General features: G+C 35.3%; 1 protein-coding gene across 2 annotated transcripts in view; it reads left to right on the top strand.

The window, feature by feature from the left end:
- The window catches only part of LOC127423810 (copine-5-like), a 142144-nt gene extending 123621 nt beyond the window's left edge, over window positions 1-18523 (top strand). For both annotated transcript variants that reach the window (XM_051668429.1, XM_051668428.1), the window contains 7 exons: window positions 3801-3847; window positions 6273-6454; window positions 9523-9650; window positions 10962-11064; window positions 16037-16094; window positions 16740-16813; window positions 17343-18523. In XM_051668429.1, coding sequence (XP_051524389.1) covers window positions 3801-3847; window positions 6273-6454; window positions 9523-9650; window positions 10962-11064; window positions 16037-16094; window positions 16740-16813; window positions 17343-17531 — 781 coding nt within the window. In that variant the 3' untranslated portion in view covers window positions 17532-18523. The remainder of the gene's footprint in view (window positions 1-3800; window positions 3848-6272; window positions 6455-9522; window positions 9651-10961; window positions 11065-16036; window positions 16095-16739; window positions 16814-17342) is intronic.
- The last annotated feature ends 597 nt before the right edge of the window (window positions 18524-19120 follow it).

Here is a 19120-nt window from a genome sequence, read left to right as displayed (position 1 = left end):
AAATAAAAACTGATTGAATTAACATTTTTCCTTTATGATACACAGTCTAAAAACATTTACAGTTCCAGTTAGGACTCCCCTAATAATGACTTATACTCACTTATAATCAGTAATCATACTAATATCTATGCAATGAAAACAGTAACTTCAACTAACAATAAGTATTAAAGTAGTAGTTCACCCAAAAATGAAAATTCTCTCATCATTTACTTACCCTCATGCCATCCCAGATGTGTATGACTTTCTATCTTCTGCAGAACACAAACGGAGATTTTTAGAAGAATATCTCAGCTCTGATGGTACATAGAATGCAAGTGAATGTTGACCAGAACTAAGAAGGTCCAAAAAGGACATTTTGGACCTTCTTCTGTTCTGAAGAAGAAAGAAAGTCATGCACTTCTGGAATGGCATGAGGGAGAGTAAATGATGAGAACATTTTCATTTTGGGTGAACTAACCCTTTAAATCACATTTCAATCATCAACATAAACATCAATATCAAAACATACATTATAAAGAATAATACAGTTCATAATTATATTTGCATTATCTTGTCTATAATTAAAGCCAATAAAATCTATGCAATGAAAGAGTAAGAGAGAGGGCGAATTTTTCTGATTCCTTTTCATGGGAAAAGTGGTGCCTTTTTGGTCAGTGAATCTGAGCCATACTGAGCTTCAGTTTACACATCATTAAACCTTCAGAGATCTCTTGAACCCATCAGGTTCTACCTCATCCAGGACCACAGTAAGACAGCCTTGTGTCAAAATGTCATGGAGGAAGTCATGAGAGGAAGAATATAGCCTGAGAAAATTCTAGGCAGATATAAGAGACATTCATAACTCATCCACGCAGAGAGGGATGTAGAACTACTGCGGTGTAGAGACGTGCATGCTTAAATCGTAGTGCACTTTAGTACATAAACTGCATATTTTTTATTAAATAGTGAATCGTAGTCTAGTGTTTTAGCATTTACTCACCATCATGTCGTCCTAAACCTGTATGACTTTCTTTTTTCTGTGGAACACAAAAGGTAATATTTAAAAAAAATATCCTGACCACTGCTTTCCATATAATGAAACTGAAAGGAGACTGGGGCTGTCAAGCCCCACAACACTATAAAAGTATCATAAAAGGCAGAGGGGAAGATTATCAGTGACAACGTAATATTATGTCTTAATCTTCAATCTTCATACAAACCTACTGAATGATTTCAGAAGACTTGGAATATAGCACAAAAGTTGGAATACTTTTATGGTGCTTTTATTTATTTATTTATTTATTTTTATTTTGGAGCTTGACTTCCATAGTTCCCTTTCATTATGTGGAAAAGAGTGGCCAGTACATCTTTTATGTTGCACTGAAAAAAAGAAGAAGAAGAAAGTAACGTATTTGGAACAACATGAGATTTGGCATGGAAAAATATCCCTCTTTATTGCTTTTAATGTGACAGTCATAAACGTATAATTCCATATAATTCTAGGCTACCTTTTTTACTTTCGCTCCTATAGGTTACATTCAAAATTCGACGTCAAGATAAGTGATTTTCATTTAAGTGCTCTGGTTCATAAGCTCTCTGAGGTTTCTTGTCTCTACCAAAGCTGTTGAAGTTCCCAGTGTAATGCAGATTAATACGCCAGCCCAGAATTTGTGCCGGGAGACATCAGTGATAATCAAAAAAAACTTGAGATGGACAAAAAAGAAGAACGAAGATAAAGGAGCATAAACAGAGCTTGTTAATCACTATTGCGCAGCTCCATGTCCTCCTGTTTATATTGTGCTGAGTTAGAAAGAACATATAATAAGGGTATCGTTTTTTTTTTTCTCTCAAGTTGTTTGCATAAACACAATACCCCTGTGTTTCCTGTGAATACAGTTTGCCCAGAAACACTCCTTAAAGGCATAGATCACCCTCAAATTAAAACTCTGTCATAATTTACTAACCCTCATTTTGTTTCAAACTTGTATGCCTTCTTTCTTTTGTGGAACTCAAAAATTTTCTGACCGTCTCAGTCACCATTCACTTTTATTACATTTTTATCCATTAAGACTGAGTCTACTGTACATCTCATTTTGTGTTTCACAGAAGTCAAACTGAAAAGTCATATGAGTTTAGAACAACATGAGGGTGAGTAAATGATGACAGAATGTTTTTTTTGTGGGGGGGGGGGGGGGGGGTGAAGTATCCCTTTATTAGATGTGTGATCATGTTTGCAGATGTACAGCGGATGTTTAAAATGCATAATTACTCTCCACTGGCCCATCACTGATAAATAAGCTCTTAGGATAACATCTTACCGCAGGGATGTCTTATGACTGACAGCACTACCTGCTCATCAGAGTCAGGGGTTCCATTTAAATGCTATTCCATTTGGATTACACATGCACCGTTTTTGTGTATTACCTCCCCTGCAGCAGAGGATGATTTCTTTGTCCATGTGGAAATATTTCATAAATATTCACTGACCTTGTTCTTGGTGTTTTCCGACATCACATTCCCATCTACAGCTCATTTCTCATTTGGAATGGGGCTCATTCAGACAGCATAGCTGACTGCATGTAGGGTTCATGCTGAAAGGGGAATGCCATTGAGATTCAGATACTGTATTAGATATGTCCTTATTATATTTTTCAGTGCTTCAGCAGTTATGTGTACACGAGTTCTACTCCCTTCCGTAGCTGAAAATGTTGTTTACTACCATATATTCAGTTCTGTTTTGCAAATGTTCAGATTTACCATTGTTTTTTCTTCTTCTGGAATTTCATATATCAGTATGTATCAGTATCTCTGGTTTTATATCATTAGTTTGTATTGTGTTTCCTGACCATTTCAAAATGACAGAACCCAATATGTTCTGTAATATACACTACCAATCAAAGGTTTGGAGACACCTGACTGAATTTATAGTATGTTTAAACCTTTAATCTAAAGGTTTTGATCTAAAGGTCTATGCATATAATTAGTCATTTATAGAGATTTGTGGATTTTTTCACTCAACAGGTTATCATTTAAAAGACGTGTTTCTGCCATTGAAATCTATACAATCTGGCTATCAGAATCAGTGGGTAATCGCTGGCTGCATTCTGCTCTAAAGTCAGCTCTGCCTGATGGACAGAACCAATGTCACCTCAAACCCACTTCCTTTTCCCCTTTTTTAAATCACAATCATCAGAGAGACAGTGAGTCGAGGAAGCCTTCCACATACAGAACTGCTACTTCAAAATCATTGATTTTTTCATAACTCTTCTAAATCAGTGGGAATTCAAGCATAACCACAGATAACAGATGCCTGTTCTGCAGAACAGTGATGTTGAGGGGCAATTCTGTATGTAGAAGTCTTCCTCAACTGCTGTTCTGGCAATAGTTTCACTGTCTCTCTGAAGATTGTGGTGTTTGGAGAAAAAAAAAAAGTGGGTTTAAGCAGATGTTGCCAGAGCTGATTTTAGGGAACGTCTGGCTGCTGAACAGGTTGGCTGTCTGCCTGTCAGGTGAGAGAGACAGCACAATGCAAGGCTGAAGACGGCAATTACAACAAATGCTCAAATAGAGGGTGAGAGCGCTTCATATTGACTCTAGTGTTTTGAAGGTGGAGGGCTAGTGATCTGTGCCACAGTTTGGGGTGAATCACAATCCATCACTTTTATGAAGCCTCACTGGTTTTTTTTTGTTTTTGTTTTTTTGTAGCCATCAGAAATGAGCAAATGTTGGATTGTATTTAATTGCTGTATTTGTCTTAGAAGTCTTTCATTTAAATATTCTTTCCTTCTCTCCTCTCTCTCTCTCTCTCTCTCTCTCTCTAGCACTCAGATCCATTTCACAGTGGCCATTGATTTCACTGCTTCCAATGGTAAGGATTTCTTCTTTTCAGGGTTGATTTTGTTTGCTGTTTTGGGTAATTCTAGAAACGTCCACATTTCTGTCTCCATCCTTTTCAGAAAGCACACACCTTGAATACACTGTTCAGGCACAATTTATTTGCATACTTTAATACTATAAGTTGTCCTTTGAACAGTTATACCGATATGAGCCATGAATTATGCAATATGTTTTTAATCAATTATATAAAATTCCAAGTACCATTAAAATGCATGTCCCCAAGGTCATGCATTGATGTTTAGGAGGCAATTTTGAGATCAAAAATAAATTTCCATCCCATTTAAAATATAATAATGTATACCTCAATATCACATTAATTACATTACGCAGGTGAAAGTCATTTGCCACTTATCTTCCCGGCCTCACTCTGCCTAGATGCCGCTCGGCTCCGCCCTGCTCAAAACAACACGTACAACAGTTTAAAACAATAAAATTCTCATTACACATGCTCATTTAATTGGAAAACACTCTGGGCTATAAATCATTAAATAAGCTATGATTAATTCTAAATATACATACCCAGTTCTTGCATGTATTCCAAAATGTGGTCAGAGTCCACACATGCAATCCATATGCATCCTTCAAACAGTCCATAACAAACACTCAATTTTAACATACAACTCTTGTGAACACATATTTAATGTAATTTATAAGCATTTTGTGTATAATGTAATATTTACCCAAAGAATTATCAACCGATGAACAAAACCACGAGCTGAAAAAATGCACAACGCATGCTCTCACATCTCTAACTGAGAGAGTGCCGGAAAGCGGGTGTCGCAAACCTCCAGGGTCACAAAACTCCAGTTCTTAAAGGGGCCACATACAATTTTAAGTTAAATTACATGAAACTTCTCCACTTGGCTACACATGGATGACATAGCCAAATAAAATTCCAGATAAATATTATATATAATACGATGGAAAAATGTGTAACCCTGTAGACATGTCACTTAACAAAAAACCCTTGTTTAGAAAAAATATCCAGATTTTGTCACTTACTACATCCTGCATCCCACTTGAAGTTCTAACAAGAAAGACACATTACATGTTTTTTGTCCCTTTTCAGTTATCAGAAATTTCCTAATTTGTCTCATCATTTCCTTTGAAACTTTTAGGTGACAACACTGGTATATACTATTTAATTTTAAGGGAACTGTCAAAAAATTAAATACAAATGGATTAAATGACATGATTTATAGTGTACAGCATGATTAGCAACATGTGATTTGAAGTATTGTAGCTGAATTTTTATAAAATGAACATTTCATGAAAATCATCGACAACTTTGTGTAAATAAGCTTTAGTAAAAGCTGTTCATGGAGTTATTATGCATAAAATAGCACTTATTACTACATATTTCATTATTATAACTGGTCTTTGTCGTTGTTCCTATAGTCAGGAATGGCCAAACATGGTATAGACGTTCTTCTGGCCAAGATCTAAAAATTATGTTTATCGGTATGGTGACAAACAGATTATTTGCTTCATTCCAGAGTCCCTGGCGCTGATTAAGTGATTATTTCTGATTGAGCAGGGGTTCTGGGAGTTCATCATGGGGCACCTGGACATTTAAAGTGAGGTGGTGGAAAGAAAGGCGCAAAGGCACCATGTTTGTTTGTTCTTTATTAATAGCTGAGGACAGTCCAATGTTTCCCCCTCGTGGTCCAGCAACATTGTAGTAGCAGACAATGGCATAAGAGCTTGAGATTGTGTGTGTGTGTGTGTGTTTAAGATTTTAGTGTTTTCCTAAAGCAGTAAAAAAAGTTTTTTTTTTATTTTTATTTTTTTTTTATACTCAAAGACAGTTGTTACAGATATTTATCTAAGCGTCAGTGATAATCTTTGGTTTTTATAACAAATACACTATTTCGAAACTCATCTCAATAATTAATGTCAGTGGATTAAAAATGTTGGTGCTTCATTGTGTCACTGGTGTTACCAGTGTTTTTTGTTTTTTTTCATAATCGACTGTTGCTTAATTCAATAGTAAGGATTTTAAGGATCGTATCATTATATTTTTATTACTGTGCTTCAAATGTTATTATTAATGTTCCAGAAACTATAAAGTAACACCAGTGACAAGAAGATAATAAGCAAAAATAAATAAATAAATAAATAAATAAATCTGTTAAGCTGACATTTATGTGGATTCATAAAGCCAAGGGGCTAACCAATAAATATAACCTAGGTGTAATGTTTAAAAATAAAATATATTTTCAGACATTTTGCATCCTCATAAGTGGATGTTTCTGCAGAATTACCCTTTTACGGATTCGTTCTCCATCCTGTTTACAATGCATACAGCACTGTTATCTCTCATAAATGGGGTGGGGACAGATGGCAGACAGATCTAAATTAGATTTATGATCTTTTGCTTTCTCTCTAAACTCCAGGGAACCCTTCTCAGTCCACCTCCCTCCACTACATGAACCCGTATCAGATGAACGCGTATGCCATGGCTTTGAAGGCTGTTGGCGAGATCATTCAGGACTATGACAGTGATAAGATGTTTCCAGCATTGGGCTTCGGAGCCAAGCTTCCTCCTGATGGCAGGGTTTCCCATGAATTTCCCCTGGTACTTGTTCCTCAATATGATAGATTATGTGGATTTCACAGTCAGCTGGCTGTGTCCTATGTGTGTGCCTCATGCAGAATGTTTTTCTGACACTTTGGCTGGAAGTGAATAGTGTTGCAGTCTACTATTTGTGAAATTGCACTCTCTCTCTCTCTCTCTTTCTCTGTGTGTGTGTGTGTGTGTTTGCAATAAAACTGTGTTGTTTTGGACTATTTATTTAGTTGTTTGTGCAGATGTTGAGTATATGTTTATGATATTGTAATTAGTAATGCATGGTTAGATTTTTGTATAATGTGTAAATAAGGCTCTCTTGACACCCTTACTAATTAACTTTACCCAAGTATTCATGATGTGTATGATCCAAACACTCCTCCTTCCCATTCCTGTTTTTCTCTTCTTTAGTTATTTTGGGATGAAACTTTGAATCATTCCTCTTGATTATGGTTATGTTAAAGTCTTGTTGCTTCACTTCCAGAATCTTTGAATATTGCTGTTTTTCAAGAATGAATGTTTATCTAATGATAATGCTGAAAATATTCTGAGCACCATAAAGGCGCCTTCACACTAGAGAAAGTTCTGATGGAGTGTTTGACTAACAGGAATGCATAATATTCCTTTTGAGGAAGTTTGAAATCGAGCAGGAACACAGCAAATTGGATTTCTGAAATAAATTCTCATAGGTCAAGAGTGTGATGCAGCAAAAGTAGAAGTTTCTCAACTTTTGGTCACGAGGGTAGACCCCCTTAAAAAACAATGCATGCTCTAGAATTTTTTATATTCAAATGCATAATGGGAAAAAACTTGATACATGTGAATTTTGGCCGTGAAATGCTAAACAAAACAACAAATCTAAAAACACAATGCAAATACAAAAACAAAATAACAATTCAGAGACACAACAACAAATCATAAAAGACAACAGTAAGTTAGTCAAAACGGAAAGGGTAGGTATCAAAGCTTCCCACCTGATTGGCTGTGTGGATGATACTTAGCCCTTTCTTCACGACTGGTTCACTGATTATTTCAGTTTCCCTGTCAAAATCTCACTGACTGAAAAATGTAATCATCTGGAGTGGTTTTGTCTCTGAGTAAAACAGTAACGGGAGACTTTAGAACACAGAGAGCAAAAACAGCTAGCGGGATAAAGTTAGTTTAAGGTACCATATTCACCTACGGTGTGTCCACGTCTAAAGTCTAGTGCGCTAAAAAGTCGGTGGTGTCCAAACATTCATTCAATTGACCCTTCGCTAAGCCCCGCCTTAAAAGTGCTTCTGACCAATCCTGTCTTAGAAACTGTTGCCCTGCCGCCATTACTCTGACAAGCGTTTTGCTATTTTCCAATGAGAGCCTCTGGAAGTAATGTTTGTTTGAGTACTTATAAGTGGGATTTTATCAAAATAATAATAATAATAATAATAAAATAATTTTAAAACACGTTGATGCTGGGTCATTTGTAATAGTGACACGAGTTACCCTGAGAAGATACACGCAGTGTTTTTCTTTCCTGTTTTTTAAATAATCTTTAAATAAATCCGGAGAAGAGGATGCTATAGATTAGACCGTGTCAGCTCTCATTTGCTCCATGGTTAATTAAAGCTAAAAACTGAACGTTAATTAATTTATGTATTGATTCAAGTCATCTTAGCGAAGGGTCAAACTGACTTGACATTCTAAAATAAACACGTTGTTATTAATGTTATTAAAAAGCATTTTCAATTCTAAAGGTTTACTACATTAGAAGTTTTAGCAGCATGTCTATTTATACGTACACATTGCAAAATTATTTTTAGAAGAAAAAAAATCACTGAAATGCTCCAAGATGTTATTTTCATATTCTAAATGTTGTAGTAGGCTGCTAATGGATAGGCTGACTTACTTTAAGTGAGATTTTCCCAGTATGTGCAGTTTAACACATACAGTATTCAGTTTATTATTATTCTTATAATTATTTAAATAAATCACTAAAATTCATAAAGTTAGTTAGTCATTCACACCACTGGCAGCCTACAAAAACAAAAAAACAAAATAAAACATTCATTTAAGTATGTGTGTGTGTGTGTGTGTGTGTGTGTTTTTTGTTTTTGTTTTTTTAAATAATTACATACATTATCCATATAATTGGACTAACTGGGACAGCCTCACCTAATGTAAGTCATTCTATCCACTGGCAGCATCCAGTACCTTTATTATTTGGAAATAGTTTTTTAATAACAATGTTTGTTAAGTTAGAACATGCAGGTCAATTGAATGAATGCTTGGATGTCATCAAAAATGTTAGCACAGTTAGTTTTCAGTTTGTGGACTTTTAGAAGGTCCCTTTTAGAAGGTCTTCACTGTCTTCACTGTAGATGAATATGGTACCTAAAACTAACTTTATCCCTCTTACTGTCTTTGCTCTGTGTTATAAAGTCTCCCGCTGTTTTACTGAGTGAGAAACCACTCCAAATGATCCAGTTTTTCAGTCAGTGAGCTTTTGGTATGGATTTTAATAATCAGTGAACAAATCGTGAAGAAAGGGCTAAGTATCATCTACAGAGACAATCTGTGAGAAGCTATGATACCTACCCTTTCCGTTTTGACTGACTTGTGTGTTTTCTGGCTTGCTGTTGTGTTTCAGGATTTGGTGTTGTGTTTTCGGATTTTATCTATTGTTTTTAAATTTGGCATTCTGTTTGATGTTTTGTTATGTTGTTTTGCACTTCATGGCCACCGTAGAATTATTTACAAAAGACAAATCAGCAAATCAGATTTTAAGGAATGTTCAGGGTTCATTACAACTTAAGCTCAATCGAGAGCATCTGTGGCATAATGTCGATTACCATAAAAAATTATTTCAACATCCCTCATTTATTTAAAAAAAAGAAATATGCGGTTACAATAAGGCACTTACTATGAAGTGAATGGGGCTATGTTAAAAATACTCTGTTTCAGAAGTATAGCCACAAAATCAACATTATGCCAAATGCTGACAACTGAGTTAAACATGTATTGAACCCTGAACATTGCTTTAATAGTGGTTGTAAAGTGTTTGTAATGTTAGTGATTGATCTCTGATGATTCTCTTGAAGAACGGTAATGTAGATAACCCATACTGCAATGGGATGGAGGGCATTCTGGAGGCTTACCACCAGAGTCTAAAGACTGTCCAGCTTTACGGACCCACCAATTTTGCTCCTGTCATCAACAGTGTAGCAAGGTGAGCAAAAATGCAAAAACACACAAAATTTGCAATTTACACCAGAACTGTTATAGAAAAATCGTCATGAGTAAACCAATCCAAAGAGACAATAAGGAGACAGTGTGCAGGACACAAAGGAAGAGAAAAACCTCACATCTTCAGCTAGGGATATCGGACTAAGACACTCCCTTCTTGCTTCTGATGGGCCTGCACATGCAAAATTGAGTACTTGAGTATCGGAAAACTATTGGAAGGCCCAATGAGACCTTATTAATGTTTTTTTTTTTTCTCTCGAAGGTCTTATGCTCTTACTATCTTATTTTCAGACTGCCCCAGGTGCTGATGAATTGCTTATGTGATAGTGATTGATTATACTGATGGTCAACCATGGCCAGCTGATTTAATAGGCACCAAATGTGCATTTCCTGTTGTTGTGACCTTGTGTGGACCTCAGAGAGGCCAGATCTCCTGTCATAACTTCTGTAAAATGTTTTGCATCACAAAGAGCATTATGGAATTTTGATGAAGTCCTGAATACTAAGTGTTCAATGATAATGCTTTCATTATTCTACCACAGTGTTAAAACATTGTTGGTATGGGTGAGAAACAGATCAATATTTAAGTCCTTTTTTTACTATAAATTCTCCTCCCTGCTCAATCATTCGCCACTTTCACATTCACTTTCACATTCTTCGTGCATATCGCCCCATACTGGGCAGGGGGAAGAATTTCTAGCAAAAAATTACTTAAATATTGATCTGTTTCCCACCCACATCTGTCATATCACTTCTGAAGACATGGATTAAAGCACTGAAGTCATATGTATTACTTTTATGATGACTTTATGTACTTTTTGAAGCATCAAAATCTTGGCACCCATTCACTTGCATTGTATGGACCTACAGAGCTAAAATATTATTCTAAAAATCATAATTTGTGTTTTGCAGAAAAAAGAAAGTCATACACATCTGGGGAGGCTTGAGGGCAAGTAAATGATGAGATAATTTTAATTTTTGGGTGAACTATCCCTTTAAGTTTACTCAATTGCTAATTTTGGTGATTTAGCACCAATTAGAAATGATCAAAAGTTTCTGATCAAAAGTAGCTGACATAGAGTCCAAGTCAGGTGTCTAGTCTCAAACCAGTATGACTTACTTTCTTTCTTCTATGGAACACAAAATGATGTTTGGCATAATGAACTATCCATATAAGTACAACCCATTTCCATCTCTGGTACCAGGCAGTCATACAAGTAGCATTTTCTGCTAATATGTTTGTGTGACATGCTAATATGAAAAAGTGGCTGTTTGTTTGTGTCTGCACATTCAGGTATGCTGCGGCAGTTCAAGACGGTTCTCAGTATTTCGTACTTCTCATAATCACAGATGGTGTGATATCAGATATGGCTCACACCAAAGAAGCCATCGTCAATGTGAGTAATCTCTTTGGGCTTCCTCTCTCTCTTTCTTTCTCTTTTAATTTACAAAAACTGTTAACTTTGCTATACACTGGTGCAAAGTGCACCAAATAGCAGGAATTTGGGGTCTTCCAGTGGTCCTCTCCACAACTAGAGGGATTCATCCATCACCATGGCACTAGTTACCCAGCAGACTGGATTTAAAGGGAATTTGCGACTGTTTAGTCAGGTTATTAGAACAGCCACACCTTCCTTTTAAGATCTTGCCTGCTGCTCTGTCTCTTCGCACCCTCTTCTTCACCCTCTACCTGTGATGCTGTGGATACTGAGTCTGATGTAACATGCTCTGTAGACTTTCAGTCACATGGTAATGTGATAATTGAGAGTTTTTTCTGTCTGTCTTCAGTCTTCAAATTTTATTGAACCACTGAATCAGCTGTTGATTAGGCTGCTTTGAAAATTTCTCTCTTATACTTCTGCTGTTGGTCTTTTTGAAATGATTAGTTAAAAGTCAGCACTTTGATGTACTCTCTCAAACACTCTCACGCTGCTATTCCCTGCACTCTCAGCAATTTTACCACTCATATATTTAGAGTAACTTCAGAAAAATGGTTTTTCAAAGGGCTTAATTGTCATTCTGGCTTTTATTGTCACTAATTTAGATCATAGCAGTTTGAACAAAAGGTTTAGTGGCTACACAACTCTAGAAACTAGCTTTTTCTACATGCATGTCTAATGATTCTGCATTTTAAGGAATAGTTCACCAAAAAATTTTATTTGGCAATTTGTTACTTGTTCCATACCTTTGTGCTACTATTTTGTAGAAATCAAAATGAGAATTTTTATGCAGATCTTGAAGTGACAGTTTATAGTGACCTTATCTGTTAAGCTCCAAAAATGGTTAAAAATAATAATAATAAATAAAATAAAAAACATTAAAGGTATAGTTCACCCAAAAATGAGAATTCTCTCATTATTTACTCACCCTCATGCCATCCCAGATGTGTATGATTTTCCTTCTTCAGCAAAACACAAACAAAGATTTTTTTGAAAAATATCTCTGTAAGTCCATACAAGCCAAGTGAATGGTGATCAGACCTTTGTAACTCCAAAAATCATATAAAGGAAACATAAAAGTAATTCATAAGACTCCAGTGTTTATATCCACATCTTCAGAAGCAATATAATAGGTGTGGGTGAGAAACAGAACAATATAAGTCCTTTTTTACTCTAAATCTCCACTTTTACTTTCACTTTCAGATGTGAAAGTATAACCAAAAAGGCACCACATGTGACTTTCAGATGCAAAGGTGAAAGTGGAGATTTAGAGTAAAAAAGGACTTAAATATTGTTCTGTTTCTCACCCACACCTGTAATATTGCTTCTGAAGATATACGGTAGGTTTAACCACTGGAGTCTTTTGGATTACTTTTATGTTTCCTTTATGTAATTTTTACAGCTACAAAGGTCTGATCACCATTCACTTGCATTGTATGGACCTACAATATTTGCTTGTGTTCTGCTGAAGAAAGAAATTCATGCACTTCTGGAATGGCATGATGGTGAGTAAATGATTAGAGAATTTTTATTTTTGGGTGCTATAATCCAAGGCTTCTGAAAACAGACAATTGTTTCATTGTTATTCACTCATAAACTATTCCTTTAATGCTGGTATTATTAATATTTCAAAATCCTTAAAGGACTGCAGACATTTTATACTCACTGATACCAGCAAATGTGAGCATATTCATGCTGTGGCTGAGAATCTAAGAATGTATTAAAGCCAGGTATAAGGTATTTGTCTCCGTGGACATTAAGAGAACACTGTAATTCACAGAGTTTGTTATAGGCTCGCTGTAACTGTGTCACATCACATAATTCTTGTAATCTGCACTTATTGCAATACTGAGACAGATGTTTGTTAGTAAAAGTCAGGAAATCGGAAGGAAAGAGAAAGGAAGCAACCAAGTGAACTAGAGATTTTAAGAGAGTTGATCACTTAAACGAAAGACCTAAACGAAATAGAGCATTGAATTTATGAATTGTGTGTGAAATGTTTTTGTTTAGACTCATCTTCCCAGCTCTATGTCTTGCAGCACATGACCAGCTCTGTCCCCATGAGCATTTCCGGGAATGCTGACCTACTTCCACCCTCATAAATATGTTTTTATAATCCTTCCCCATTGGCACCAAGCACTCTATGTACTCTCTGCACAATATATACTGGCAGAAGTATCTTTTACTGCAGGTCCACTGAAGTTCTGCACCATTAGTATAGGGTAATATACAGTCAGCTTGTCATTATTGCAAATTAAACCCTGACCAGGTGATCAGGAGCCCAATGCGAAGTGGATATGCTGCTCATTATATGGCTACTCTGTACAGAATAAACACATGGATATGAAATATTTTAGTTTAATTTATTTTGTATCTTCCTTGTAGATTAGTGTGAAGCTTCTGCTAAGAAAAATAGCTCAGTAAAATGTAGAAAATAATCAGGCAAGCAGCAAGAAGACCACTGCAAACGTTTTATGCTCACCATAAAATTAATATGGAAGATCCTCCGAGGCCATTTTTACTTGGTAAGCATTTTGAGTCGCAAGATGTTACCAATCAGTTGTTCTAACTTCCTTTTGTGTGAAAAGAAAGAGGCCGCAGAATGATACCTGATACCAGTAGCATTGGTGGCATGTCGCTTTAGACTACAGTCTAATATGTATAAGGTTTAGCCAAAACATATTGGCCCTTAATGCATCAACTGACCAATAAGGATCAAGTGTAATAAGAGTGGTGTAATAAGTGTTGATATTGCCCATAGAACACATTTTTAGTAAGTTTTACAATTTGGTTTCCTATGTAAAGCTAAATGTAATTGGAGAAATTGATCCCTGAAACATAATAATTAATTATCTGAATCACTCATTTGGTTTGATTAGGTCTCTATGCACTACCGGTTTTGGTTTGTTTTGTGTGTGTGTGTGCGTGTGTGTGTGAGTGAGTGCCTCTTTTTCATCTTGTGTGATGTGTTTGTGTGTGTGGCCCCCAGCGAAATTCCAATTCTAACTCCATTACAGCCCACAAACTTATCAGTGTGACTGAGAGTGTTTGTCCAGCCAGCTTTATTCAACAAATTATTCATTCCTCTTAACAGGCTTTCACGGGCCCTCCAGGGAAATACTTTGAAAATTCAAACCCTCAGGATCCTGTAATATATCTCTCATTATATGTTTGATATACTAAAGGTGTATTTCATTATAAGCTCTTCAGATTACATTTCATAGAAATCATAATCTTTTCTGTCTTTGTATTATTGTACATTTGTACAGTATATTTCTCCTTATTCTTTTAACACTGTGCTTGAATCATGTGTAATGTATTATATGCAATTCATTTACATTTCTAATGACTGGGAATTTGCTTTAAGGAGAATTTTTTTTTTTTTTTTTTTTTATCCTGTGGTTTTCTTGTTATGTGGTGACACTAGTAAGCTGCCTCTGAGCTAGCTGAATACAACTCATTCTTTACTTTCCTGATAAAGGAGATTTGACCTGTCAGTCAGGCATTATATCAGGAACAGGGACAGCTAGCACAGGAGAGAGAATGTTGATCCAGGAGGGCCTGAATAATGCATGGCTTTTCACCACTCTCTGTAAGGGGAAAAAATCATGTTATGTCAAAATATTCTTTTAGTTCAAAACCATCAAAGAATTGACAAAGTCTTGGTGTTTTTTTTTTTAGACCTGACTGGCTTGACATGTTCCAAAATTTATTTTCATGTGCTATCTATATCAGCAGATGTATGTTAAATGTATACAAATGTATAGAAGTGTTATTTTGGTTTAGCCAAAATTGTGTAAAATTAAGTGTAGTAAGGTGAATGTCACAAAAAGTCCTGGTCACATCCCAAAACTGTGAAATTATTTTCATGACAATTAAGCACATTTCCCACCTATACTCTCAATACTGTCATGCATTCAGACATTTTACTTTTGATTTGTATTTTTTCCTTCCTTGATATTATTCTGTTGTTAATTATTATTCAGGTGATTCTCATTCACAGGTACACTTCACAATAATATTCCATTCATTAACATTACTTTATTTAGTGCATTAGGTATCATGAACAAACAATGAACAATATAATTTTTACAGCATTTATTAATCTTAGTTAATGTAAGTTAATACAAATACAATTGCTCATTGTTAATTTATCTTGGTTCATACTGTATTAACTAAAGTTAACAAATACTACTTTAGATTTTAAAATATAAATTTAACATAAAAGTATGTTGAAATTAACATTAATCAAGATAAATAAATGCTGTAAAAGTATGGTTCATTGGTAGTTCATGTTAACTAATGGTGTTTACTAATGTTAACAAATGGAACCTTATTATAAAGTGTTAACAATTCACATTACTGTAATTCACATTATAGTATTTTTTTAAATTACTATTTGAAGTAATTTTCTTTAGCATTACATTAATGAGAATGCGATTGTTTTGCATTACAGTAATAAAAGTAATCCCACTATGCATAAAAGGAAATAAAAATATTAAAAAAATATATATTTGGGGTTATATATGACTGGACATGTTCTTGACAGGTCCATAAAAACTTTGAAGCTGACACTGATTCTCTTTGAGTTTAAATCTTAGTTATTTAACAGTTTTTTTTTCTTCAGCCTCTGTTTCTTTCATTTTAAAATGTCAGTTTAATAATAGTTAATGTTAAACAGCTGTATATGTAAGGTATGAATTTCCTTTAATTTTCTATTTATTTATTTATTTATTTTTAAATATATTTCAATGTGAATGTGCATATCTATGTACACTCTTTACTGCACAGTCCTGTGTTACATCTAGGATTAATCTAAGTCATTAGGAAAATAGACTTTCCAAATCTCATGCATCATAAGGATGCCAAAGCATGTACTTGAACTGTTTTTAATAAGGTAGAAGGTGTCTTCTTTGTTTCCTTTTCTCAGGCGGCTAAATTACCAATGTCCATCATTATTGTTGGAGTTGGCCAGGCAGAATTTGATGGTAAGAGTCAAGATTAATCTCTAATAAAATCTTTATTTACTGTATCATGTTGTTCTTTAGTGGATTCTAATGGTTTCCAGTCCACAACTAACAACTGCATGAAATAACTCAATGAAATAAAGCTAATATTAGCATGTTTACATAAAGATTTTACATTTGATTTAAATAGTCCATATGATTTGTGCATTATATTTCCAAGTCTTTGTTAGGGTTGACTTTGTGTGAAGAACAGGCTGAAATTTAAGTCGTCATTCACTGATAATCTTCACTAAAAGCTAGTGCTGGTTTGGAACAACATAAGGTTGAATGATGATAGAATTTTCATTTTTGGGTGATGGATACCTTTAAAACAAGTTAACTTCACAGTTTGCACTCATGTAAAGTAAAGTTTCTGGATGAAAAGTTACCTAATTGGGAAGGTTTAGGGTCTTAGGCTGATAAGCAGATGTCAAACTGCAGGATCATCACTGAGCTTGCAGCTGTTGAATGTAATTAGCATCTCCCACCATCTGCTATTAGTAATTGTGTTCAGGCTTTCATGATGTTCCAGCAAAGAGGAAAATGTGGTTCATAAGCTGGGGGGAAAGGTTCCAGATCGAGTTTTATAAGCTGAAGGGCAGATAACATGATCATCTCATTTTCTAGCTATGGTAGAGCTGGATGGTGACGATGTAAGAATATCCTCCAGAGGAAAGCTGGCAGAGAGGGACATTGTACAGGTACATATTTCTCAATGTTTGCCAAAGTCTTTCAACATTCAACAATGCTTTTTTTGTCTGGTTATTTTGAAGATTTTTTTTGTTTGTTTGTTTGTTTTGTTGGAGGGCTATCAGTCAACCTTTGCAAGCACAGTAAACATTCACAGCCAAAATATATTTATGTAGCTAAGCAATGTCAAAGTAATAGTAAATGTATGAGGAAGTTTCTTAAGTTTCTGAATAACTTTTGGTGACCTACATAAACAGGCATCTCAGATATAGAGCACACTCCAACATCACACATGGTTAAAAAGGGTGTGCTGTACTGACGGGAAAAAAAAGGAAGCAAACGCAAACAAACAACCAGAACAAAAAGGCTTCAACAACCTATAAATAAGGAAAGATTCCACTGAGTATTTTTGTGAACCAGCCATGCTTTTGTTACATTGTTTACATACAATTTCAGTTTACAAGAAAAAACAAGACATTGAGTCAGGGAATAAATAAAGACCTGTAACTGACTACTTTTACATCTTGGCTGTGCCTGCAGTTTGTACCATTCAGAGACTACATGGACCGGACAGGGAACCATGTACTCAGCATGGCACGGCTTGCCAAGGATGTCCTGGCCGAGATCCCGGACCAATTGATCTTATACATGAAGTCAAGGGGCATCAAACCCAACCAGATACCACCAGACTACAGCCCACCTGGGCTCAGCCCAACCTCCACCATATGAGTTTGCCCTGCCTGCTCTGGATTACAGAAAACAGGCAATAACTGCTTATGTCACCTCCAATTTGGATCTCATTCAAAGCCAACACAAATTATTCAGTATGCCTTTACCTGCTGTTTTTAATCTCGTATACTTGAGAAATGAAAAACTTAAGTCGTTGGCCTTTGGACAGAAAAATATGATTCTTATTGGCTTATTTCTCACATGATTTCTTCTCAAATTAGCCAACACTATAACACAGATTTATCCATGTAAATCTGGATCAATATCATTCAAAGTCTGACTGCACTGGATATATGGAGGAGATCTCCACAAGCAACTGCAGTTATGATCTTAATTTAATATCTCAGCATCAACAACACAACAAAAGGTGATTCATGTGTGTCAAAATGAGGACTGTGTGTCTATTCGGGGAGTATTCCTCTATAATTATTTTATAGCTATCAGAGGAGGAAAACATTAAATAGTGTTGTTAGGAAGTACGATAAAAATATTTGTGGAGCTATTTTAAGTGATTTATTGTTTGAAATATTAGAGGGGTAATCTATGTTTTGGAATGGTTACTTTTTAGTACAAAGTAATATTTCCCATTGTGGTTTCCCTTTTATAGCCTTTTTAGAGCTGTGAGAAACAAGATATTTTCTATTGTAAGGCATGAAATCCAGGTAAAAACAATTGTACAGCACATAAATACATTGTATTAATTGTATTTACATGCTCTTGATGAAATCAATTGGAAAATAATCCATTGATAGAGTTTAAAAGTAGTTTAAAGTTGAGCTTTTTGGACACAAGTCGAAGAGAAGCACAAATATTTTCTTAATACTGTACAATTTGTAAACAATGTGAATCAGACACAGGTCGCAGATTCAGTCATTACTCACACTGTACACAGACTGAAATTTCGGGCACAAACAGCTCCAGAATTACTCTCCAGCATGGTTTAATTTGCCCCTCTGATCCCTTAAAGGAATAGTTCACCCAAAAATGAAAATTTGCTGATAATTTACTCACCCTCAGGCTATCTAAGATGTATATGACCTTCTTTCTTCATCAGAACAGGATTTAAGATTTTCAGAAAAGTATCCCAGGTTTTTAGCTTCATCTGATGCAAGTGAATAGACACCCATTTGTGATGGTCCAAAAAGCATATTTAGGCAGCATCAAAGTAATCCACACAACTCCAGTCGATTAAGTAATGTCTTCTGAAGTTAATCGATATATTTGTGTGAAAAACAAATGGCTAATTAAATAATTTTTTTACTTTAAATCTGCACTTCAGCCAGCTCTCTGTAGCTGTTTGAACTGACCTAAATCTCACGTGAAGTATGATCCTCTGTGGCAAACAGAGCAGAACTTCTGAATTCTCACGTGAAAGCACCAACGTGATGATGTCACGCGACAGCGACGTGAGGTATAGAGTGTTTACAGGAAGCGATTTTTTAAAGTTAATAATTAGCAATACGTTTTTCACACAAAAGTATCGATTCACTTCAGAAGACATTACTTAATAAACTGGAGTCATGTGGACCGTCAAAAATTGGTGTCCATTCACTTGCATTGGATGAAGCTAAAAACCTGGGATACTTTCC

Source organism: Myxocyprinus asiaticus, chromosome 33 (assembly GCF_019703515.2).
Source record: "Myxocyprinus asiaticus isolate MX2 ecotype Aquarium Trade chromosome 33, UBuf_Myxa_2, whole genome shotgun sequence".
NCBI lineage: Eukaryota > Metazoa > Chordata > Actinopteri > Cypriniformes > Catostomidae > Myxocyprinus > Myxocyprinus asiaticus.
Note: the sequence above shows the minus strand (reverse complement) of the source record. Positions and strands in the feature narration are given on the sequence as shown.